The 26,841-nt window shown below is 40.9% G+C and overlaps 1 protein-coding gene across 2 annotated transcripts in view; it reads left to right on the forward strand.

Moving 5' to 3' along the window:
• USP6NL (USP6 N-terminal like) overlaps positions 1-26,841 on the forward strand; it is a 117,463-nt gene that overhangs the window by 15,355 nt on the left and 75,267 nt on the right. Inside the window, exon 1 of one of the 2 annotated variants that reach the window (XM_057403765.1) lies at positions 3,715-4,296. The exons of the other annotated variant lie outside the window; for it this stretch is intronic. Within the exon in view, the coding sequence (XP_057259748.1) occupies positions 4,224-4,296 (73 nt within the window). The 5' untranslated portion in view covers positions 3,715-4,223. Of the gene's footprint in view, positions 1-3,714; positions 4,297-26,841 lie in introns of those variants that run through there. 2 annotated transcript variants of the gene reach the window in all.

The raw sequence follows: 26,841 nt of genomic DNA on the forward strand, positions 1-26,841 counted from the left end.
CACTACCCTGCGGGCTCTTGATGGTTCTTTAAAAGCTTAGCCAGAATGTCATGAATATACAACCATTAGAGATTAATAGAAGAACATGAAGGAGAAAATAGGAAGTTTTTCTCAAACTGAAGTTCTAAATTGTGTTTTTTCCTCCAAGTGTCATTCGACAAATACCCACCGAACCATCCTTCTGCAGCATCTTTGCTGCTGTAAATGTTACCTCCTGGCAATATGCTTCATGAAAAAGAACTGTTTTCATAAGCCAGTTAATGATAATTATGTTAATGGAAGCACTTTTATTTTGAGTGATGATAGCTGACTAATCAGATGCAGGCCATTCTTTCTCTGATGGTTAGGAGAGGTCAAGGGTTGCACACAGTGATCCATAAAATCCCATCGTGGTTCAGTGTTCCTTATCACACCAACAAACTACATCAGGTTGGTGATGTGTGCATGACTGCTGTATTCCTTACAGTTTTGAAGTTAAGGGAGAAAAGCAAACTGCAAGAACATCATCAAGCACATCTTGCTTAGCAAACTGAAAATGCTTAGCAGGAATTCAGGTGATACTCACTGAGCATGTAACATTGCTTTTCCCTTCAAACAGAAGCTGCTTAAATTGTCACACTGCATTTATGATGTGGTTTCCTTTTGGTTTACCTTGTGTGTCTGTGTCAGAATTGCTGTGAACTTTTTGCCTGGTAAATATTCTTTCCCACAGTTCAAGTTTTGTAGGATGTGGTCCGAGAGATGGCAGTTGTAACAGATTGTGTGGCAGTATCAGCTGGGTGTCATGATTCAAAGATAAAAGTGAACTATAACCAGGTTATCGCTTATGAGTAACAGATGAAATTACATGATTTAGCCAGTTAGTGTGTTTTGTTTCATAGAATCCCAGACTGGTTTGGGTTGGAAGGGACCTTAAAGCTTGTCCAGTTCCAACCCCCTGCTACAGGCAGGGACACCTTCCACTAGAGCAGGTTACTCCAAGCCCCATCCAACCTGGCCTTGAACCCTGCCATGGATGGGGCAGCCACAGCTTCTCTGGGCACCATGTGCCAGGGCCTTGCCACTCTCACAGGGAACAACTTCTTCCTAATATCTAAACCTGTCCTCTGGCAGGTTAAAGCCATTCCCCCTTGTCCTGTCCCTACAGGCCCTTGTAAGAAGCCCCTCTCCAGATTTCTTGTCTGACCCTTTAAGCACTGGGAGCTGTTCTAAATTCTCCCCATAGCCTTCTCTTCTCCAGGCTGAGTAAGTCCAACTCTCTTAGCCCGTCTCCAGAGCAGAGCTGCTCCAATCCTTGGAGCATCTTTGTGGCCCTTCTGTAGACTCACTTTAACTCTTGAAGCCTCAAGACTCTTGAAGCCTCTTTGGTATTGCCACTTTATAAAGCAGGTTTACTGTTACTGTCTAGGTAGGTGTAGAAACTGATTTGAGGAAAAAGAAATGGCTACAATGCTCTGTATAATTCCTCAAAGTTTCAGTGATTTGTCTAATTTTGTTACATTGTTCACCATGAACTCCACGGCCCTGCTTCATACTTGCACCATTTTCTTTTTTTATGTTGCTCACAGGATGTTTAGTATTCTTGTCTGCATTTTCTGAAATTAATTTTAAAGCTAGGTTTTTTTTTTTCCATTTCTTTCTACATGGCTTTTTCCATGTCAAAAGAGAGGGGAAAATACTGTGCATGTCATCTCTGGAGATTATTTCATGTCAGGGGAGGTAGGTGTGTGTGAAAATGATTTCTAGTCCTTAAGTTCTTGTGTGTGTCTCTTTAAAAGCTCTGAGCAGGCTTTAACTGTTAAAAATACCCCTACCACTGGTGGAGAAAGAGAAGTACTGGTGACTGTGGGATGAAAGTTTTTCTAATGGCTATTCTGCAAGCTTTAGTAGGTACTGGTTTTGTATTCTCACCATAGTCCCTAGACCTGCAAATCCTCTAAGAGTCCTCTTCCAGGTTGTCATCTTTGTTATCAGCAGGACAAGGGATAGTTTTGAAGGGAACAACCCCCTTTTTGCAGTCAGGAATAGCTGTAATCCTTTCCTTGGTGTTAATTCCTTGCTACTGAAATGCCCCATTTCTTTTTTAAGTAATTTTGAAACAAAAGCAAGTACAAAGCATGCCTTCTATTCCTTTCCCTCTTCCTTTGCTCCCCCTTCCCCACTGTTTCTTTTTGTCAGACCATCATCCTCTCCTTATTCCAGCACTTGAGAGCCTTGCTGTAGAAATGAGATAATCTAGTTCAGTTAAAAATCACCTTCAGGATCTGTAAGGTGTGCTCCTACTTCAGTTGGTTAAGCAGATGTTATTAATGAAGATTTTACTCAACCTTATTCCCCTGCTTTATTTCTGTCCTTAATATGTTTCTATGAGGACCATCAAAAGCTTAGCAGTGCTGTAAAGGTAACTGTGTTCTGTGAACCATGAACTTAAATCCAGCTTTTTAGAGGAAATTTGCAATGTAATACAGCTGTCGGTAATGCTTCAAGACAAGTTGTTTGATAACCCAACCAAATAAATGAGACATCATGGCAAGATAATGGTGGGAAAGTTTGTACAGCAGTAATTTTGAGGACTGGATTACTAAGTGAAAGACCTCCAGGTAAACTTAGGTAAGACAACCGCTTCTTTAAATGTTTTGAAGTTATAGTTGTTCTGGAAACATGTATTTATGGTGATTTTTTTACCTTACCTCTTTACATGCAAGGACATTTGTCTGAAACCTGGAATTTAAGTGTAGATACAGGAGTTAGAAATTATTCTTCATATAGGAAGTAGAGACTTCTGTTTGTAATGGTTTAAAGAATCCTTTTTTCAGGAAGAGGTTAAGTTACAGTTGCAGAGTTGTCCACAGGCTTCCTATTGAGAATAGTCCTATTGGACGCCTGAGTATTTGCACGGTGGGAGAAGAAATCAGTGTTCAGAGAGAATGATTTTTAACTTGTCTTTGTTTTGCCAAACCAAGTACTTTGGGCTGGTTAGTTCTTCTGACAGTGATGGATTAATGGGCAGGTTGTAAATGAGACTGACAAAATAGAGTTTGTGGTGCTTGTGCTCTTTGTCTTTCAAGAGACTGACTTGCATGTGGATAAATGTAAAATCTGAAAAGCTTGTGATCAGCAGCTAGAAATGGGAAGAGATGACCTCTTCTCCCTACCATATAAAACTTAAGCAACGGGAACAGAAGGTCTAAAGGCCAGAGAATATGTCCTGCTGTGCCTTGACGGTGGCCTGTGGTTTGTTTCAATGTTATGGTAGTTGGCTTCCTAAATCACTGTCTTTGTGTGGGTAAGGCCTCGCAAGGCTGTGACAGAATTTGGTCTGAAGTGTTCACAGAGCCTCTTCAGGGCTGACGGTTATTTAACTTAAGCCTATAAAGCACGATTTCTCTAGGTTTTTGTTTGTTAGCTCCGTAGAGGCTGTGACAGAAGGCACTTCTGAAGTGCCTTTGTATGTTTTCCAGATGGTGTTAAAAATGGTGTGGGGCACGTACTGCAATTTGTCTGCTTAAAATTACCTGACAGAAGCAGTGATAGCAATTTAGCTGAAATAGTTCTCTGGGCCTCTGCTGGTGGGAGAGAGAAGAACACCACAGGATTTCCAGTGTGCCTCCCGGTGTGCAAGAATTCTGTTCACATAGGAGGGTGTCAGAGATGTGCATTCAAGGGGAGGGAAAAGGAGCTGAATGACTCTTTCTCAGGTGTTTCCTTGTGCCTGATGGAGTTTAGATTTAACTTTAATTCTGTGAGCAGGTCTGATGCTGGCTCTACACTGCACTGATAGCTCTTCTTAAAGCATTCCGTGGAATTTCAGGACTTGAGACAGACTTTTAGAGGATGCAGACACGGCTGCTGAGCTGAGAGGCGTACATTGCATCTATCCACGTTAATTTTGAGTGGTGTTTTCTGTAGTTACTTTGTGGTGTGAATGTTTCCTGTAAACTTTATTTAGAGGAATTGGTATGCATTCTCTGCAGTAATTTTAAAATGCTCTGTAGAAATACATTTAGGACTGCTTGCAGTTTTTTTGTCTCCTGCTGAAGTCACTTTAAATCCATCACCCCAGCCTGTACAGTCATCAGGCAGAAATCTTTCTGTGAAGATAGGTGAGTTGTTCCTGCATCAGTTTTGCTTGAGCATCCTGAAGACAGCCATATCACATGTAGTAATGAAACCTGTTGGAATTTTAGAGGAGCATCTAATCTTGTTGATCTTGCTAGTGAGCAATGATTCAAGTGCTACAGATTGTAAAGGATCTGGTGTCACCAGCAAGACGGAGAACAGATGCTGCTAAGAGAGGTAAGAGCAGCACCGGGATGTAGTCGGTGTTTCGAGTCATTTGCTGTAAATCAGAAATATCTTGGAGTTTGGTTGTAGTTAAATTAAGTGTGTGCTTGAAACTTACAAATATTTTTTTGTGGCATGTACAGCTGCCATCATTTGGCTTTGAACTATATTAAACCTAATGATTATTGTTTTTCAACTGCAGCTTTCTCAAAGCGAATCCTGATGACATAAACTCCATCTTCAGCATGATAAATGTCAGGATTTGTAACTGCTGCTTGTGGTGTAAAGATCTTTTCCTTATTTCTCTGTGGTAAAAACGTTTTTCTTGCCCGGATAGCTCGGGCTGTGAAAATAGCAACTGCATTCTGTGTAATCCCATAAGAATGGTGTTTTTTTAGAGTCTTAATGCTCTAAATGAGAATAAGAGCAAAAATAGGCTGCCTTAGTGCTTATGGAAATGAGAGAGACTGAAAGTCCACAGCTGCACTGCTGCTTAGGTTTTACAATTAGATTATTTCTAGATTACAACTAACTTCAAAATCCTAAATGGCTCTTGCAAGTGTACAAAACATGACTTGAAATGCTCAATTCTTGTTTGAAATGAATTGATGTTAAATGCATTTCTTGTTTTCCTCAGTGCGTTGAATGCTTGTTAGTTTTGCTTTGCTGAAGGAGAGCCGCCCTTTGTGGTATTGGCATAATTACTAGGAACTGATGAAACACGGCTTATCTTTACTTTATCTTAATTCTTTGCAACTGCTGAATATATGCTTTGTAGAAAAAGTAAATAATTTGTAGAGATGACTGAAAAATGTCATTCCTTTCTTACTAGAATTAATTGTCCAGGACCACTTGATTTTTGTATTGAATAGATCATGAATAATTTAGGATCTACAGCTTTTGTGTCTGCCTGTTACTGTCATTGTTATGTTCTGCCCTTACACGTAATGTGTGGCTATAGGCAAGTGCCTTTTATTTGAAATCACTCATCTAATAACATCAGGGTGCTGTAATTCTAAGGAGTTATTTCATGGAACACCTCTGTAAGAAAACAAAATGAGTAAAGGTAGAATTGGGCTCTGCTGTTATCCTCTTACTCTGGAAAGCAAAAAGGCATTTCGTGAAGCCAAACTTCATAACTACTCCTTTGGTTTTTGCAGTGATTGGTTGAACATCCCACCCAACAGCTGTATAATTTCATCAGAGTGAATTGCTCTGGTTCTCTGCTCATTTTTGGTTTGTGTACTTACACTCCACTGTATTGGAGGAGAACGGAGGGGATAGGAGCTCTCCTTGCCTGTGGTGCACATAGCAAGCTAGTCAGGCTTGATGTTTATAGAAGTAGTGTAAGAACTGGTTTAAAGAGAGAACACCAAGAAACGACAACAACAAACTGTTTACTGAAACAGAGTCATTGGAATTGGAAGGGGAAGCCTTGAAGAACATAAGGAAATGCTGATTTTCTCAGTTCTAAAGCTGTGAGCTTTTTTCTCTCCGTTTGTTTTACTCCCTTGTTAAAAGACAGTAATTCTGGGTCACTGGGTGGTATTCTCAAGCTGCTAGTAACTGAACTATTTAGATGTTAGCTTTAACAGAACTTGGTAGTACATTTTGACAAGCAATATTAAGATCTTAACATTAAAAAGAAAATAATTCCAACATCCTGACAAAAACACTGACAAAAGATGCAAAATGCTGACAGACTTGTGTGATAAATACAGCGATCTGAGTAGGCTTTAGCTGCATCTGGTGTATGTGAAGGGCTATATTCTGCAGGAATGACTCATTCTTGTTATTGTTTTCAGTAAATGGAAAAATGTATTAGTAAGGAGGAGTTGCTAGGAAGCCCGGTGTGAATATGAGGTGAATTCACTGAGACACGAGGGATGATGTGTGAAGTGTTTACAAATGTGATTTCAAATTAATGTTGGGAGATGGAAAAGGTTTTTAATCCAACTCCTGGGGTGCATCCTCTTACCCCCTTCGAAAAGAGTGTTCATCATTAGAATCTAATTTATTGCGTGGAAGGCTGAAGTTCATTGTTTTCAACACAGGTGAGAAGTGTCTGTGAAATCTCTTGTCATGGAAAATAGGAACTCATGAAACTGAAGATAACAGCAGAGACACTTGCAGAAGGGTCCTTGCACATGGGGAGTGGAGGAAGAGCACAGCCTTCAGTAGGAACCTAACTTGCACTTGGGAGACAACTGTTGCAAAGTAGTATAATCACAGCATCACAGAATAGTTTAGGTTGGAAAGCACCTTAAGATCATCCAGTTCCAACCCCCTGCCATGGGCAGGGATACCTCACACTAGACCATGTTGCCCAAGGCTCATGTATCAGCTGCATATTTCATGTCTTGTACCTAGTTTAAAACTTATTTTTTAAGGTTAAATGAATGTCCCAACTGTATAACTGTTTCTGTAAGTAGTACACAAGGTTGTGGGGGAAAGGATTCCTCCAGCCTTGATTCTCCCAGCATCTGCTTTCAGGCTGGGACCTAGAAACGTCGTTGCTAGCCAGGAGTGTCTTTTTGCACCCATGGTTCCACAGCAGAAGCTTGCTATAAGGTCTGTCTTAAGCATAGCTACTGTAAAGAAAGTCCCTACAGAAGAAATTCTTGCAGAGTGTTATTTCAAAGGAAGCCGTTACTAACACTTTGTGGGCTGGGATGTGGATTTAATGGGATAGTTGCCGAGTCTTGATTGGTGTTTTGCATGCCAGAGTTTTTCATTGTGGCCCATGCCACTATTAAATTAAATTTCTTTTTCTGTAGCACAAGAGTTGGTTTACAAATAGAAGAGTAAATTCTGCAAAACAGTTAGGCAGTGTGAATATGACTACCCACCTTGCTACCCGAGTTCTGTGGTTATGGTTTTGTGTGCAGTCTTTGAGTATTGAAGCTGACACCAGAAAACCCTTCAGTAGGTTCTCGCTTAGTGATACATGCAATGAAAAAAATCCACTTTGTAATTGTGTTCCATAGTCTCCCAGTTGCAGGTAAGCTGAGTGTGTAGAGCTTTTTGTTTGCTTCTTGCGGTTTTTGGTGTTGGGAAAACCCACACCCTTATCACATGTAGGTAATGTCAGGTAAAGGAAAAAAGTGTCTCTCATCCATTTATTGTTAAAGGGGTAACACTTGCTCTGTACGTTTGAAGGTGAACATGAAGTTGTAAAGACATTTTGAAGAGGATGCTGTTATTTGATTTCATAGGACTTGTATTTCTTAATTTATAAAATGGAAAGTCCGTCTTTGGATGAAGCCTTAAATCATGCCAGTATAATTCTCTTGGTAAGCATTCTAATTCCAAACTAAGCATTCCACAAGATCTGAAATCTTTCTGAATGTCAAGAAAAATAATTCAAATATTGCTTCTAGAGAAATCCATGTAGAGTACAAATTTATTAATTATTTTCTTTTTTTTCCATCACTAAAATCCTGCTTGAAATCCAAGTTCTTGAAAATAAGAAAGAAATATTCATGTTTCCTCCCTCTTTCCTTTTACAGATGGCCACAGCAGAACTTAGTTGGCACTATCACCTTGATGTTAGGATATAAAAGGAGATGTTGTATTAAAATACTTATAGCAGATGGGACAACTAAATTAAAATTATTGAATTAAAAAGCCATGCAGTATTTTAGTGTGAGAGAGAAATCTGGGAGAAAACTTTGGTTTGAATTTTTTAGGGATTGCAAGAGGAGACATGTTTTTGGTCACTGCAGTATTTGGGTCGTAAGCCAACGATAACGCTCATCAGGGATCCCCTGTATTTCTTTAGGTGCTATATCTTATCACAGCCTTTGAGCTTTCAGACAACACTTATGGATTTCTCAGTTTCAAATATAACTTTCATTCTGGAAATGTGGGCCTATGAGGTATGTAAATGTTGGGCCAGATAAGGATAATCATGTTTAAGTGTGCCAGTAATAGCTCACACTTGGGTTCGCTTGCAGATGGTACCATGGTAGAACCTTATACTTTAGACTTAGACTTGGCAAGAAATCTGCTTTCTGGTTTTGGTTTATTTCTTTTGGAATGGACTAAGTTGATTCATTGCAAGACAGAGAAAATAAAGTAAAGGTCTGACATCAACTAGTCATGGTATTTGCTCATTACCTTTGGTGATAGGAAAGATACAATCAAATGCATTCCCTCAAGGCAACTGGTTGAAACAGTGGAAATTCCTTTCACAGTCTTTTGATTTTTCTATTTGTTATCTGAGAATTTTTCTTCTTCTGGGAGGTTTCAGGCTTACCTGAATTTCTTCTTTAATTTCTTTTTTAATTACGTGCCTTTTCCTTTCTATTTCTTAGGTTATAATTTTTTAATTTAGCATTTTATTCTGAAGTGACTTTTGTTTTATATATGTGAGACCCATTTTTTCCTCTTTCTAATTTTTATTGTTTCACTTTTCAGTTTCTGCTTATAGGAATTTGTTTCACTCCTTTAGAATTGCCCCACTTTTACTTACGCTGAACACTGTGTAGGAAATGTCTATTTAAAATCAAGCTCTTAGGACTTCTTGATTTATTTATTTATTTATTTATTTATTTTCCCCTGGACTCTTGTAAGACCAGAGCTGTATGTCATTGCAGTTTGCTTTCAAGTCGGGTTCCACAAACTGATTTAATGGAGCATGCAGCCTAAAGCTTGGGAAGTTCTTGAGGAATTTCTGGGACAAGTTCTTGACCATCATTGACCATCATCTCATTTGTGCTAAGGTTGGCCCAGTTTTGCAGGCTTGTATCTATCATAGCCCAATGTGTATCTTCATGTTCGTGTGATTTCATTATACACAGAGCTTTCCTCAAATCTTGTCTTTCAAATACAATCACCTCTCCTACCCTGTGGTGTCTTCTGATTGACAAAAACATTATTTAATGGTATTTTAAATTGAAAGAACCCTAAGAAAAACTTCAGCTTCCTTGGACTGTATCTAGATAGAGGTAGAAAATAAGTCTTCTCATTCAAGCGTACCTAGAAAGGCTGATGTCGAATGTTACTATATTTAAAAGATAGGTGAGATTATGATAATACAGTGTGACATCTTGCTTGAAGACAGACTGTTGACTATAGCAGTTCAACCCTACAACCAGTGTTACTACAGCTCACATGAATATGAGTGAAAGTTGGGTAGCCACCGGCATTTTGTTGTTGAAGGAATACCACCATAATCCAGATTGGGTATTTTAACTTAGAAATGCTGGGTAGAAGTAAAGGTTTTCTAGACATGTCTACACGTCTTGAATTATGCTGGGTTTCAGAGGTTAAGTGGGCAGTGGGGAAGATAAGGCCAGAATGTGGATGAACTCTGACAGCAGGGAGTTAAATATATTTTCTTGTGTGTCATTAAATATGGAATTCTGCCCCTGGCAGTCAAGATAACTTACTGTATTCTGCAGCTCATCAGTACATATACATGGCTTCACTTCATTATTCACCAGTGTGACCAAATTTAAGTGTATTTCAACAGGCTCTACTGATACCATTATTTCTGTATTAGTTAGGCCTGTTGGATGCGGTTTCACAGATTATTAATGGAGCAGAAGTGACTTGTCTCAAAGATTCACTCCTGCCCTGCTTCTGCCGCTCACTTTGTATCCTCATCCTGATTCAAATCCCTATAGAGCTCCACAATCGCAGTGCAGCCATACAGTGATTTGAACTGGGAAGCTGATCCCAATTAAACCAGGTTTTTTTTCTTTCTTGTTGAGCTACTTTTGATCAGTTTAACTAATACAGTTGCTGATGCAGGTTCACAAATGCACATGCCAGCTCTGATGAGCAACCAGCAGTGGGATGTGAGTAGATACATGGAAGCCTTCGCTCGTGATACTGGCCCATGCTGGTGTAAAATGCAGGCTTGCTACTTCAAGAATATGAAGGCTTCTATCTGATGGTGATACAAACGCAAGCAAGTAATGATACAGTTGGATCGCTGGACAACTGGACACACAGTGACTCACTCATCTAGAGGATTTTTCACTAAAACACTCTATTTCTGTGGCTGGCATTCACTGTCTCTCACTTTGAATAATAATAACTTTCATGGGATACATGTACATTATGGCTTTTCTATTGCATTTCTTATCCTGACAATTCATTGCCCTTTTAGTTTGTTTTAAAGCATTTTTTATTTTTTTTTTTTTTAATACTTCATGCTTCTCCTTGTGTGATGCCAGATGCAGTGATTAGGAAAGGTCACAGTGCTGCTCAGCCATACGTAGCTGACTTCAGTGTCTGTTTATTTGGTCTTTGGTTATTAGGTAGGTAGCATTATCATTTAACAAAGTACTTAGGTGTTGTATCGTGGGAATTGGTCTATGGCTTAGCAGAATGAATACAGACAGCTTGAATTTGATTTACCTACGGAAGAGCTACAGAAAAATGAAGTACCAGCTGTTCTTTCTGTGTGCAGTAATGTTGGTCAGCTGAAATGAGCTGATTTACAGGAAGAAAAACACAGCAAAGACAACTTATCTCCAGCTTCATACCGTGATTTGTTATTCCAGAATGTGTTAGGGGTATTTTTTGGGGGTGGGACCCTAAACCTGTGAACTGTCAATTGTAATATTCTCAATAATCCTGAGATACAACTTTAGGTTTCTTATTTGTAGGTATGTGAAATACGGTAACGTAACATAAAATATTCCCATAAAAATGTAGGTTTGAAAAAGAATGGAACAGTGCAGTAACATAATGGGGAAAACCACAACAGGCTCCCAGTGATGTTTCTGCTAGATGGGACTAAAATTCAGTTTGTTAGAAATTGGCACAGCTGTGCTGGCATCCATGAAGCTGAACTGACTTGTTCTGTGTGTGTGTGTGTGTGTGTGTGTGTGTGTGTGTGTGTGTGTGTTGTGGTGGTTCCAAAGCTCCAAGGAACATTCCTCTTGTTTCCTTAGGGATGTGTGTGTATTTGTATGTAGCTACCGAGTTCACAATTCTTGTTCTGTAGGTAAAATGACACATTTAAAGTACTGGAAATGAGTTGTGGATAGGTTGGGGGTTTTCTGGTGTTTTGGCTCTACTTTTCTCTGGGTTCACTTGCTGGAATTGCTGACTGCTGCAGTTAATTTCAATCCATTCAAGGGCGGTCAAAAGTAAAGCAATAGTGAGCTGCAAAGCCTGGACTGGTTTCACTGATACTGCAAGAGTCTAAACAAGCCTCTCTTCATCTAGGGTTAAAAATCTCCAGTAGAAGTGTAGCTCTGTATAATTTTTATTGACACAAAGTAGTAAAAAAAAAAATGGAAGCAAGCAATATGCAAGCTAAAAAGACTGATATATGGCTGCAATTTGCTGTTTATCCTCTTATAGTAATAGGATGTAGAATCATAGAATAGAATTGTAGAATGGTTTGGGTTGCAAAAGACCCTAAGGTCATCTTCGTTCCAGCCCCCTGCCATGGGTAGAGATGCCTCACACTAGGCCATGTCACCCAAGACTTTGTGCAGCCTGGCCTTGAATGCTGCCAGGGGTGGAGCATTTAGCACTTCTTTGGGCAACCTGTGCCAGTGCCTCACCATCCTTGCAGTAAAAAACTTCCCGTTTTAGTTTAAACCCATTACCTCTTGTTCTGTCGCCGCAGTCCCTGTAGAATCAGCCTGTATCTTGTGGTTCTCAGTCTTGCAGGCAGTGGGATGCCCCGTGTGGCCTTCAGAGCTTTGTGCAACTCAAATTCATGGGTTTGCTCCTAGCTACCAGCTAAGGAGAAACAAGAGAGCCAAAGCCTTGTATTAAACCTGTTTGTAAGACTTGTGGTGTTTAGGATCGGTTTAATTTTTACCTGTTGAAGTATGCAGATGCATGCTGTTAAATCCCTCTGGATTTGGTTTGTGTGTCCCTTGGGACTGTTGCTGGCCTGGAGCTGCAAGACTTGCATGGGCTCACTCACCCTTGTGGGCTTACTGCAGCAGGGGGAACCTGCCAGCTGGATGGAAAGACCAACTGAAACCAAGGTGGCTTTATTGGCTTTCTGGAAAGCAAGAGCACAGCTGTGTGTGGGGAGTCAGGGATTCATTCAAGTGTTTGCTTAAAGTTTCAGAAGGTTAATGGGTTACACGGTTTTGAGCTGGTAAGGGGAATGGATGTGGGTTTCTGGTTTCAGTGATACTGCAGCCCAGACAAGGATTCTGTTCTGCCCAAGGCACTTCTCCAGTGTGTTTGGAATAGACACAGGACCTTGAGCCTGCATGTGAAAATGGCAAAAGGCTCCCATGTCTTGTACCTTTCCTTATGTAGCTGCTCTTGTGCTTTTAGTGTGATGTGAATAAATGCCCAGACACTTTAGTTTTGGATTTGGAGATGTGTGAACAGGCTGGGAAGCTCTGCCTGAAGGATCCAGAAGAGCAACCCTCATTCTCTGTCTTGCATTTTCATAGTTCAGGTGAACATATTTTTCTGACCTTGATTTTGGTGAGATCATGACAGTTGTGCATGTGCTGTTTTCAGGGGTGTACAACTTCTTTCATTTTTTTGCCTTCATTTAATCCTTTTTTTTTCCTTCATTTAATCTTTTTTTTTGCCTTCATTTAATCTTTTTTTTTTTCTTTCATTTAGTCTTTTTTTTTCTTCCTAAAATTGTTGGATTTCCAGTATTTTATCCTCATGCTTATGAAATTTGGACTGTAATGGTAAATATGAATGCTAGCACCCGTGTTTATTGGTTGTGAAGTTTGCACAGAATTTATTTGATACATTTACAGCTTAAGAAGGTGACAGTTTCATTTGTTAAATTGCAGTGGATAAGAACAAGCAACAGTGCAGAGATAGGTAATAAATTTGCCTATTTTTAATAGCTTAAGATGTAGCAAATATTTCAAAGTGACAGGGGCTCAGCTGGACATGTTCTACAACAGAGAACTATAGCAGTTGGGTGGACGAATGGTGTTTTGGTGTACATTGACAATTCACACATTTCCTGGACATCTTACCTGGCCTGTCTGTAGTATTTTATGTCCTGGTGAGCTTTTAGATCTTTTGGTGTAGCTGCAAAACACCCACACATCTCAAATTGGATAACATAGCCATTTCTTTTCTTAGCTGAACATGTCTAACAGCAAATAAAAATCTTGGTTTCTCAGTGGAGTAGGTTCCCTTGTTCTGTCCTTCTTGCTGCAAGCCCAAGCATCGTAGAATCACAGAATGGATCGGGTTGGAAAGGACCTTAAGATCATCCAGTTCCAACCCCCTGCCATTGACAGGGACACCTCGCCCTAGACTATGTCACCCAAGGCTCTGTCCAGCCTGGCTTTGAACACTGCCAGGGATGGACCATTCACAGCTTCCCTGGGCAACCCATTCCAGTGCCTCACCACCCTAACAGTAAAGAACTTCTTCCTTATATCTAACCTAAACTTCCCCTGGTTAAGTAAACCCACTTCCCCTTGTCCTATTGCTACATCTTCTAAAAGGAATTGTCTGTCAGCATTCGTATTAAACTCTCCATAAAAAATGTTGATTTGAACTGACTTTCCAGATCAAACAGAAAACTTAATTAATGCCAGTTAATTAAATTCTTGGTGGAAATGAGAAAATAAGTACACAGATGCCCAAGATTGCTGCTGTCTCTGCTAATAAAGCAGCTAACGAAGCATTTTCTAGCTGTACCTGGAGGGGCAGGTCCTTGGTGGGAATGATTTCCTCAAGGAACTAACCCTGCTAGCATCTGCATCATGTCCTGGGTGATGTAGGTTTGTTTTTCCTGCTGTTACTGTCTGCATCATTATTACCTGGCAATATAAATAAAACAGCCATGAAGACACTGGATTGCACTCCCTCCTTTCCAGAAGGAGACACCTGAGTCAGATTTTATGGTCACTTAACTCTTCACTGCAGGCCACTGTGATGATGAGTGTGATATAAATCTTGGAACCTGCCAGCTATCAGGGCTCTGTGTGCACACCTGGGCTCTGCTGTAAACAATCCAGGCTCACTGACCGCAGTTCTTGTGAGCAGCTTCTGTCCATATGGAGAAGCTCATTGATATTCAGCTTGTAGACTTCTGATGCTCTTGTTTGGCAGATACCACTGCAGAACCGCTGCTGGATTGCAGGTGTTTTCCTGCTGCCACTTGGAAGTAGCTAGAGTGCATACTTAATGTGGAGTTTGCAGTCTGAGCAGTAAATCTACAAGAGTTATTTGAGAGTCATACGGGATTTAATTGTGCCTTTAGTCTCGGGGTGTTCTGAAGACCTTGGGGGGGGGGGGGGGTTGTAGCTTTTAAGCCAGGTACAATCTCGATGCAAGAGGTTGAAACCACTTGTCCTTGGGCAGTGAAAGCTGTGTGGAGTGCTTGATACTTCTCCCTCCCTTCCCTGGTGTGGGTTTTTGGGGGTGCGTTGTGGGTTGTTTTTTTTTGTAGTCTTTACTGCATGTGACAGTATAATGCAGATATTAATGACATCTGGCTGGAATCATAGGAAATCTCTTGATTTCCTTTTGTTTTAATGCTTCATTTAAAAATAGGTTTATATTTCAGAATATAAAAGTTAAGCGTTTTTTGGCATTCAGTAATAGAGGTATTAGTGATGTCTGTGCGTTCCTGTATTTGCATCAGTGCAGGCAGTGGTTATCTCTGAATGTGGAGTGTTCAAAATACAATCTTTCTGTCTTCTCCAAAATGAAGTGGCAGAGGCCTATAAGCTATGGGTTCATTACACTGCACAAAGCTGACTGGCATATGTTTTTCCTTGGAAATTGAAGGGGAAGATGTTTTTTTCCCCTTGATTTTAGATGAGACACATTTTTCTTTTGAGATTTACATAAAGGGCCAGGCAAGATTAATATGTAAGCATTGAGGGGAGGAGGGAGAACCTGAATGTGAACAGGCAAGTTTCCCCATGTCTGCATCTACAGTACGTGCTAGGGCACTCTTTTCCATGCTGCTTTATCTCCCTTTTGTCACTATTTTCCAGAGGTTAAGGCTAAGTTTCAGGCTTGTTTTTAGAAATATATTCTTCAGATTTTTTAATCTGTGTTTTTAATGATTCTGGTTCACTGATTCTGTCACCGTTAGAAGTGTATCTTTTTTGAGTGGGAAATAGTAGTCTGGAGGACACAGTTATAGTACAGTTCCTGGGTCTCCACAGGAATGTGAGAAGTTGCCTTAATCTGAGACTTCCTCTTTCTGACATAAAAGGAAATACTGTTTATACTAATGAAGGGCCTTTGGTAAGATGAATACGCTGTGATCTTTCATAGAGAAATATTTTTATTAGTGGAACAATTCTTCATCATTTTCAAGTGTTGGATCATTTTGAGATGCTTCCAGGGCTCCCTTGTGTGTGCTATACTGCTGATGTCAGGCATTGCACTTTGCTGGGTGATGGATAAATGGCTGCACCGTTGCTGTGTCCTCATTTTTCTCCTTCTGAAAAGAAAAGAAACCTGACTAATCCTTTCCTTTTTCTGATGACAGCTGTACATTGAAAAGACTTTAACATGGGTTGAAAAACCTCTCCTCTGTGCTGCAGCTGCACTGAGTCCTGGAGCCACCGTGTCTCATCACTCAGCATGCTGTGTGGAGTGTGGGTTGAACATAACAAAGATACAAGATCAATAAAAATGTTTCTGTCAATTCTGTGCTATGAATTAGTACCCTTGTTAGGTTCTAAACTACATGGCATGAATGCTTGCTGAATCTATAGCTGCAAAGCAAAAAAGCTACAGAGACTCCAGTTCCCATTGCTATTTATTTTATAGGCGTTGGAATGACCTTCTAAACCGTGCAGTGATAATTGCCTGGTTTACATAATGTAGAAAGCTTCACAGAAAGAGGATTTGTAATGATGGAACATGCATTAAAAATCATTGTCTGGTAACTAATAAGAATGTAAAGCCTTTCTATAAATAGTGCACATGGGCTCTGAAGGGACAAATGAGCAAATATGCTCAGGCAAATCAAAGGATGACTGGTTGTGCTCAGCCCGTGCTGTGTATTTAACAGCAGCTTCCAGACTCTCTCTGTGTTAGCAAGTAGCATGGCACTGTAGTGACAGATCCAGAGTGGAAAACTGAGGGTCCAGCATCCCTCTGTGTTTCAGCAAGTTGTTTTTCCAGGCTAGATCAAACCTCAGCCTTATTCTTTGGGCAGGACATAACTTAGGAGTGTGCTCGCAGATAGCTGAACATGGAAAGAATCCAGTTTTGCATGCTTCCATGTTGCTTCCCAGCACAAACTGAAGAACAGTAAATAGAGATGATCTGGAGATTTGCTCTTCCAATCTAAACTACAGTGCTATTTATAGAATTGCATGGAACATCAGTAGTCTTTTACCCCAGATTTATGATCTTGACATTGGACAGAATATCTTCATGAGCTTTTTTAGGACTAAGTGGAAGTTCTAGTACGATTGATATTTCAGGGGCAGAAAGAGGATCAAGGGATTATGCATTCATGTACTGAAGACAGACACAACTTGTGTCTCTCTGCACTTTGTCTCTCAAGATTAAGTGCCAGTTTCATGGGAGAGTTACCCAGATATCTACCTGCAACCTGTGGAGGACCATGCTGTAGCAGATATCCACCTGCAGCCTGGGGTGGACCCCATGCTGGAGCAGGAGGATGTGCTCTGAAGGAAGCTGCAGCTTGTGGATATCTGCTCCTGGCAGGAGCTGTGGCTTCTGGAGAGGAGCCCACACAGGAACAGGTTTTCTGGCAGGAACAACAGCTCATGGGAAGGACTGGCACTGGAACAGTTTGTGATGGACTGTATCCTGTGGGAGGGACCCCATGCGGGAGCGTGAGGACGAAGGAGCAGCAAAGACAAAGTGTTACAGGCGGACCAAAACCCGCATTCCCCATTCCCCTGTGCCGCTCGGAGTGGGGAGGAAATGGAAGAATTGGGACCGAAGGAGTGAAGCTGAGCCTGGGAAGGAGGCATTGCTTCTCAGTTAACTTCCCTGAGCCAAGTCTGGTTTGCTCATGAGGGTGGTTGGTAAGTGATTTCCCTGTCTAGCTCAACCCATCTCATCTTACTTTCTCCCCTTGCCCTGTTGAGTAGAGAGAGTGAGAGTGGCTCGGGAGGTGTCTGGCAACCACCCAGCACAACCCACTACAGCTACACCAGAGGTGCTGGCACACTTACACATTGCATGTATGGTGTTGTGTGAGTTCTTTCCAGTCCAAGTTCCCTTAAATTGCAGGTGATGGAGGCACAAGCCAGGTGATCAGTTCTGTTTTTCTTGTTGTGGATGGTGGTGCAACTGGCATGATCCTGTTTACTGCACAGCCCAGAGCAGCAGCTTGCAGCAGAGCAATGTCTTGTTCAGCAGGTGCTGTAAATCCAGGATGGGATGTCTGAATAAAGTCCTCCTACAGTTCTCTTTCTGCTCTCTTAATGCACTGCTGGATTTTATCTGTCCATGTCCAAAAACCCCTTCTTAACACTTCCAACCGCCAATCTGTACTAACTGGTTTTGAAACAGTGTCTATTGGTACGGCAGCAGATTTCTTTTAAGTAATTTTAGCTGGTGTTAGAACTCCTGAAGTCATTGCTGCCATTAGGAAAACTCAACGAATTATCCCTCTTGCACAGTAGCCACAGAAACGGCATGATATGGGAAGCTAGTAGGAGATAGAACTGAATTAGGATTAATGGGAATACACTTCAGTGTGAGGTGTTTTTTTTGGGGGGATGTGCAGATGGACAAGAAGGGTACAACATTATTTGCCGTATCTTAAAACATTCTTGCTTCTGTGGAATTGTTGTTTAATAGTGATTTGGTTTGGGCTTTGTTTGACTGACTGCCTTTCTTGGCAATTTCTGATTCCTTTATAATTTAAAGCAACTTTTCTGCAGTATTGTGTATGAACTGCCCCTTGCCAGCTTAGTTTTGCCTGCCTTTTATCTGTCACACAGCTTTCATCAGTTAAGTTCATAGATTCCTTATTAGTGGGAAACCAGTTTTTTCCAATTAAAAATGGGCAAGAAAAGTTATAAATCAGCTTCAGGTTTGAGGATCATTTAATACAAAGATGTTACAAAATTGCTGTAACATGGAAAGTCTTCCAGTTCTCTTTTATTATTTTGAATGGGTTTTTTTCTTCCACAATTAAAACAACTGCAGCTGAGTTTGTTTCCAAACCATTCTTCATTCCAAGACAAATCTGAAAAGTTTTCCAATTAAAACTTGGTCTAAATCCTTTAGTCCCATGAGAAAGGCTGTGTTTGGTATTCCATTTATATGAACATACAAGCTTGAACTTAAAATTCTGACAGCTAATGATGAATACATCATATGGGAACTCCTGGTATGGGAGTAGCAGTGATATACCAGTTTCACTGAGAAAGAGCTGCTTCTGAGGTCCAAGAATCCAAAGTTCTCCTTGCCTGCCCTGAAGTGGTGATGCAGATTGTATCCGGCAGTCAGACCAGCACAGCAGCTTATAGATGTGGGAGCTCCCTATTTGTATAGTATCTGTTAATTAAATTGAGCTGCCTAAAAGGTGGAACCAACTCAGAGTCACCTTATTTGTATCCCTTTCATGCTGGCAAGTGTTTTTCCACAGGTCTCAGTTGTGTGGGCTTTGGCGAACAGCTGTATTTTTCTCTGTGTATATATGGTGGTGTTTTTTTGTCATTCAGAAAGTTACTTACGGTTCAGTGGGCCCCTTTACACTAGCTTTTGGCACAGCCTTGTGTGCCCTATTTCTTCTCCATCCTCAGCCTGTGCAGTTTTTTGCCTCTGTATTCCCAGGAAGGAAATTTCCATGAATTTTTCTGTAGGTTTTAGATTTATTTAGTCTTGTGTTCATTTCAGCACTGTGTGTGTGTGCAGAGAAATACAAAATGCTGCTGATCTAACGTACAGGTGGGAAGGATGAAAACAGAGGCAAGGCAGTGGGGAAGTTGATACTCAAATCTGATGGGGTAGTTGTAGAACACCACAGTAAAAACTTTGAGCAGCTCAATAACTTATTTTCATGTATTTCATTTCCTTTTTGGGTTGTTATTTGTAGTTTTGGATATTAAAATACTTATGATGGAAGGTATCTTGTAAAATCCATTTCTGTTGACTTTAAGTCCCTTACCCCTTACTGATGAAGATGCATTAACTTGTCAGCTAATTATATTCTGTTTTGTACATTATCCTATTAAAATGCCATTCTCCAAAGAAAACATCACCATTCACTCCCACCCTGTGGGTTTCTGTATCCTTTTTTCATACTGTTTGCACGTGTCCTTTTCATAGAATCATAGAAGAGTTAGCGTTGGAAAGGACCTTAAGATCATCAAGTTCCAGCCCCCCTGCCGTGGGCAGGGACATCTCACACTAAACCATATCACCCAAGGCCTCGTCCAACCTGGTCTTGAACACTGCCAGGGATGGAGCATTCACAACCTCCCTGGGCAACCCATTCCAGTGCCTCACCACCCTAACATGAAAGAATTTTCTCCTTCTATCCAATCTAAACTTCCCCTGTTTAAGTTTGAACCCGTTACCCCTTGTCCTGTCACTACAGTCCCTAATGAAGAGTCCCTTCCCCTTTCATTAGGTATGACTTCATGTCAGTTGTCATTCTTCTGTTTTTCTAGTCTTGGAAAGGGTTATATTGCCAGAAAGCATTAAACAGATCATTGGTCTGACAGCGTGTCGTGTGTCAAGGTACAAGTTGCAGTGAGCAGGCTGTATTTCCATTGGCCCTGAAGCTCTGGCTTTTGTAGCTCTGTGTGCTGCAGCCTTCAATTGTATCCTCAGCATCTGAATAGACATGGAGCACTCAGAATCATAGTAGCCTTTCATTACATTCCCACCAAAGAGTTTTGATTTAGTAAAACCTGATAGTTGGGGTGCAGATCCATGTGTTTGTCCTGTGCCTTCACTTAAACTCCTCGAAGATCTATCCCTTTATGTGAAGAAAAATGTGGCTTAGTTTTGTGTTGGAGCCTGTGATTCAGTGAAACACCATGTCAGCTCAGTAGCCCCTGATGAATAGTGGCTGTTTGTGACAGTGTTTTAATCAGGGAGAGAACTTCCCCCAGGAAGTGCATCTGACTCATTTGTCATAGAAACCTGTCAACACCACATCTGAGATGGCTTGAATGCCACCCTGGGATTAAGCACCTATTGTACCTCAGGTACAAAGTACCCTCTAATGCTCTTGTTTTTCTACATTTTCATTGCACACACTATAACAATAATGTGAACTGTTGGTCTCTGTTGTCAACTTTTAGGTTTCATGTTCTCTTCCAAAACAGCAGGTGTTGGCAAATAAAGAGTATGTGTGAGTAATTTTATAGCGCTCAGTAGTGACACCCTTGTGTTTTAATGTGCCAAGGAAGAAAGTGAGGTAAGGAAGGAGAAAAACAGCAGAACTTCGAGGCTAAGTGCAGCTTTAAGGTAGGCTGAATTGTTTGTAAGTTCTTTGAGAACTTGCTTGCATGACAAAAAGTTTGCTGTTAACTCATTTCAGAAAATATTCTAAACCAGCAGAAGCATTTGGTAATTTTCGCTCACATTCAGACTTACGTGGTGTCAGAGGACAACTGTACTTCTGCTAAAGAGGGAAGAGGTGGTGAAACACTGTTGGATTATCATCAAGTTTGAAGCCACTGGAGTGATAACTCTTAATCCTTTCGAAACGCCCTAACTAGAGCAACAGCCTTTTCATTTCCCATCGTATTGCTAGACCTTTTGGGAATACTTTTGCAGAGGTAATGCCTTGCTTTACTGCATTAGAGTTCCCTGTTTCAAGCTGATCCTTTGGTTTTGTTTATAGTAGCATCAGAACTGTAAGCTGGGATTTTAATGTATACTGAAGAAATGTCTTCAGTGGTAAGGTAAGAGGGAACCAAGATCATAACCAAGATAGGATTTTTCCCTCCCAAGTTATTTTGGGTTTAAATTTTGGGTTGTGAAGCTGATTTTTTAGAATGATTTTTACACCTCATGGGAGGGTTCCTTGTCTGACCGCTGTGGCTACAGTCAGAGAGGATTTAAAGGTGATCTATGTGTACTAAGTGCTTTGTTCAGTAAGTTTTCTATCTGCTGGTTGTAGTTCGAGCTCAAAGCTATCTTCTTGTGAAGGGTTCAGTTCTCATGTTTGTTGATGTCTGGGTAACCAGTCAGCCCTGTTGCTCCAGATCTGTCCAGGCTGCACAAAGGAGAACTTGAACGCTCCCAAAGTGCTGAATATCCTTATTGCTTTTGTACACACACAGAGCAGACAGTGGACACATCTGTGTTTAAATCTCAACTTGTGCTTCCCCAAGTACAGACGTGCTGTTCCCATGCTCCCTGCTGGAGAGGACAGCTTGTGCCTGCGCTTTGGGAGGGTTCTGCAGTTCCTCTGCTTTCACTGGGTTGTGGAAGCTTGTTTTCCCAGATGCAGCCCTATGGGCTCAACCAAGTCTTCACTCCTATTGTGGATTTGGATTCTGTAAAGGGTTTTCAGAGACTGGAAAGGGATCTGTTTGGAGTGAAACAGGTGGTTGAGTGGGACTGACATCCATAAAAGGCTTTGTTTGTGTATTATTCTAGATCTAATCCTTGTAACTTGAAATAGGTGTTGCTGAAGTATTGCATCAGTGTTCAGGGTAGATGAAGTAGACTTTCTTCTGTGTACTGAGTTCAGAACCACTTTTTAGCCATTTTGGGGCATGTTCTCACGAGATATGAGAGTCTGTGACAAATGGTCAGGTTTTTTGGGGTTGTGCATTTAGGTTTTTGGAGAGATTTTTTATAACACTATAGTGTGGTAAAAGGCTGGATCTTCATCGGTAGGTTTAGTGCATCATTGACTTCAGCATTAACAAATAAATGGGTTTTTGCTTGATGCCTGTGCACAAGGCCTGGACTAGAATTAACTTTGTGTTTGTCTTGTAACAAAACCTTCCTAAGGCCGTTGCAGTGAGTACTCGAACCTCTTCATATTTCATCAGTACTGAAATAAACTTCTGTTTTTGAGAGAGGTAGGATTGAAAACTTGATGGTAGTTCTGTGAGTGTCATTAAGGCATCTCACTGTAATCCTACTCTAAATTAGTAAAAAGTATTAACGTTATCTGTTGATGCATTGATTACTAAAGTACTTGGTTTTGTGCAACAGTAGAATAAAGTAATAATTGTTTTATTTGTAAAACACTTTCAGGGTATCCAAAGAATGAACCCAGTGGTACATCTCACATACACCTCCTTCAAGTAAGATCACAAACCTCTGGAGAATTCTGTTCGTATTAACCTGTGTTACCCTTCAAAACCAAATAGTCAAACAATGCCTTTTATTTTTGCTTTGTGGTCCTGTGTAACTGCAGCTTGGTCCTTGCCTCTCAGTGATAATGGGATCTCAGTGTGGCCTGTGCTGATTGTTCTCAGTATGAAAAGATTTCCTTTTGTGTCCAGCCAGATTCTCCCCAAAATAACTTGTGCCCATCACCCCCATGACTCCTTGTAAAAAGGAGTCTCCATGTTCTTTGTAGCCACCCTTTCAATACTGGAACATGGTGATAAGGGCTCTCCGGAGCCATCCTTTCTCCAGGCTGAACAAACCCAGCTCTGTCAGCCTTTCCTCACGTGGCTTCCCTTGGATCATCTCTGTGGCCCTTCTCTGGACACTCTCCAGCCCATCCACAGCTTTTCTGTAGAGCAGGTACCAAAGCTGAACACAGTATTGCAGGTGTGGCCTGACAAGTGCTGCCGGTGTGGGCCAATGACATCTTTATCTCTGCTGGTGACGCCCTTGTTGAAGCAGCCCAGCATCCTTTATGTTAAGAAATGTTTTCACTGGTGCAGACGGATTTGTACTGGTATTGAATGCCAGCACAAATGCACCCCAAGTTCCATTTGGTGGGTATGCCATTGGGCTTTATTGCAGCCTCTGCTGCATGTTCCTTCAGCTTGAGGCTGGGACCTGAATGGCACAGGGCAGCGAGGCCCTAATTCCTGTTTGGAATGGGAAATGCTGGGGCTGTTTACTTTGTCCTGTTTACTAGTCCTCAGGCAGTGAAACTGAAAACAACAGAACCCCCTTGTCTGTCACTGACTTCCTTTTCTTGGAGCAAGGATGAAGAAACTGATAGCAGCATTTTCTTCCCTCAACGAACTTGTTTATCTTTCATTTGACTGGCTCTTGTTCCTCCAGCCCTTCCTATAACCGCTTCATAAATACAACATCCCATCAGTATAGTGCTTGTATTAAGATAATTTCAAACGTTTAGAGGGGATTTCAGTCTCTTTTTTCCTTTTCCTCTCCCAAATTTAATTTTAGTTTTTAATGGTGACTGACAGATACTTTAAGTAGCTGATTAGGGAGATCTTCCAAAGCAACTCTCCTTTGTGCTGTGAAGACATGACTGATGCTATAAGCAGGCAGGTACCAAAATCTCCCTTGATTTCTTCTTGTGGACTTACTCAAACTTACCATATAGTCACCAAGAGTGTCACAGGAGCTTCTTGGTGCCATTCAGACTTCTCATAGGATTTGCTTAGAGAATCCTGTTTGTATTTAGGCTATTACTGCAGTTAAAGAGTTTATCTGCTCAAAGATGTATAGTTCAGGGACAGAGACACTAAAGAAAGCTGTTCAGCAAGGGTGAGGAGAGCTGTAGTGTGTAACTCAGTATCTTTTTTGTGGAAACATTTACATGTTCAGCTTTAATTATAATCTTAATATAAGGACCTTGCAGCTCCTCTGTAGCTAGTACTGTGTGATTCCTGAGGGTTCCTTCAGTGTATCACCGTGATAGGTGGAGGGGCACCTCAGATATGCACTGGATCACAACAGCTTGTCCAGGAGCCTATAATAACTTGTATAACTTTTGCTGGAATAAAGCAAGAAATGCTTTTTTATCCTGACAGAACTGCAGTACTTAAGATTTTATTTTCCTGTCGTGTATCGGGATGAAACTGAGCATAAAACATCCACATAACTGCTGAGGCCTCCCTCCTGCATCAGAGGCTATGCCCAGACAGGTAGAGCATCTTGAGACTGAAGTTGAAGTGTGGGCAGTGTCTGAAGGCTGGTTTTCTCATGCTTTTGTGGATGGAGTCATCCCTGGGTGCCTCATAATGTCTCTTCCAAGAGAAGGCAGAAGAATCAGACTGGTAATGTATGTGCAGCTCATGAGTAAAAGCTGGTGCTGTCAGTAACTGCTCTTCCTTTGAGGTGCAGCAACAAGGGTTCAGGTGCAACCTGTTTGAGCAAGAACGTAGGGTCAGCCATTAAGTAATACTTGTGGTCGCTGGGCAGGTCCAGGGGAGTTTCTTCTTCTTCCCCATGATGCTGTTAGAGTTTTACTCCTGCCATGTGAGTCAGTGCTGGTGTTTTTCTGAGCTGGCTTGGAACTTTATAGTCTTATTAAGTGACAGAATAACACCTACTACAAAACCAAGCCCTTCTTTTCTTCCTGTTTTAATCAGTTAAATTGGCTGTGTAATTAAATGATGAGTTGGACTGTGTGTACATCAGTATTCAAAGGTTGTTTGTGTAGAGGAACAAACCTTTCTATTCTAGCCAGTGAAATGATACAAATATAGGTGTGACTTCTGCAAGCAGAGAACTTCAACTTCTCTGTCCCTGGAGAAGAAATGAAACAGCTTACTCTAAAGTGAAGAGCCCCTTTCAAAAACTCCTTTCAGAGGATGCATGAGTGTTTTGGTGATGCTTTAAGCTGGGAAGAAACTTCACATCATTAGCACTGCATTTTAAAATGTAATGATTGTTTGCTCCATTAACTTTGACTAATGCTGAGATAAAAATGATTAATTGCCAGACTTAACGCAATTAGTGCCATGTGGCATCTGACTACTTCTATTTAAGTCTGTTGATGTGGGAAGCATAACTCTTGCTGTGAAATGTTCTGCCTTGTGTCAGAATCTGAAATATTAGAACCATTTTAGTGTTTAAATTGATACTGCAAATCTTAGTGCTGTGGAAGCATTAACAGTCTACTGCTAGTAAAGGTCTACAATAGAGGAAATGTGAAATTATATCTGAAATGATGTCAAAATTTCAGATATGTTTTTAAATGTTTTTGATTTATGTTGCTGGGAAAAGAAATGATTTTTATATGTCATCCTGATGTATAGCATTGGGAAAACTAAGAGGAAATTTAGTGCAGAGAACTCTTCTGTTTGGTCTTGCTGAAAGATCTCTCTGCTTGTATGTTTAGTGGCCTGTCACGGCTAAAAGAAGTATGAGTAGAGAAGAGATATTTCTGTTTTCAAAAGCCTCTAGGGACTGCAGATGTAATACACTTCTAAAGTACAAGGGATCAAAGAAAAAGAGGCATTTTCAGCTAAATTTGTTTATGAATACCTGAGAAGGCGCTAGTGTGGAAAGGATGACTTGACTTGCATTAGGTTGAGGGTAAAATCTGCCAATGCTGTTTCTGTCAAGTGTCTGATTGTCACATGTAACACAGCAGCTGATTTGCAGCATATTTGATTAAGTCATTAATTGTAAAAGCTAGGACTAGTACTGGGAAAGGTCATGGATTTCAAGGGGAGTGTGGGAGTAGTGCTTATGGGCTATAGATGAAACAGATTACGTGCTACAGCGGGATCAGGTCTAGCCACAGTATGAGTTCCAGGAAATTTAGTATTTGGAAGACTGTAAAATGTTTTCCATATAGCAGAAAACCTCCTGTGTTTTTCCATGAAGGCTCTATCTTTGTTATTTCTTTGCTGCTGGGTTATGATGTGTTGCAGAAACAAGGCTTGCTCTATGTCACTGAACAGGGAGAATGTAAATCTGTTCCATGTACCCCCTGGGCAGCTGTTTGTGGGGCTGACTTGACTTCAATCAGCAGAGCCTTTCCATCTCCTTAAAGACAGAATGTATAGGTGACTGACAGCTTGGAATGGTCATAAGGCTGCCCTTTGACAGCAGTGAGGAAAGAGAAAAATAGGAATAGACTGTCGAAAAGGCCAGATACCAACTACACTCTTGGGAAGGAGGAGAACAAAGGGTGACTTAAGCTTAGCCATAAGACATGAGGCACTTGTTGCACAAGTCAGACCAGTCTTTACTACTTGCAAGCCCCAAATTATACCCAGCCCAAGTCTTTACATTTGTGAAGTCTATTAGGAGCTGTCATAAATGTTTCAGCTGGTGTTGACAGAGTCCTGGGCAGGAGGGTGGCTTGTGCTAGGTTTGTTTTCCTCTTTTCCTTTAAAGAAAGGAGCATTGTTCAAAATCGGGTTTACTCCTTTCACTGTAGCTTGTCACAGATTAGCAATTACAGTTTCTACTGGCTTTGCAACTGATTATGTTAACCTTCAGCAAATTAATTATCTTTTGGCTCAGGACTGCACACACACCACTTTGTAAAATGGAATTACAGTAGAACCCTGCCAGTTCTTGTCACTCCACTGTGTAACCCTTGTGGTAACATTCATAAGGCTTAATAGTGAGGTGATGACATGAGTGTTCAGACTGCAGCTTCCAGCTGGCTCTGTTGTAGGCATAGCTGATGAGATGATTAAGTTTTAAGGTGTACTTATTTATGTGAAATGCATATAAAAATAATTGCAAATGAAGACTAAGTAAAAGGCCAAGTTGTGTTTTATTAGATAGCATTCTTTTTCTGGTTTATTGCTGGTTTATTCT

The sequence above is a fragment of the Pezoporus wallicus genome, unplaced genomic scaffold, assembly GCF_028554395.1.
Source record: "Pezoporus wallicus isolate ANWC-B61680 ecotype Strahan unplaced genomic scaffold, APGP_CSIRO_Pwel_v1 contig_6978, whole genome shotgun sequence".
Classification (NCBI taxonomy): Eukaryota; Metazoa; Chordata; class Aves; order Psittaciformes; family Psittacidae; genus Pezoporus; species Pezoporus wallicus.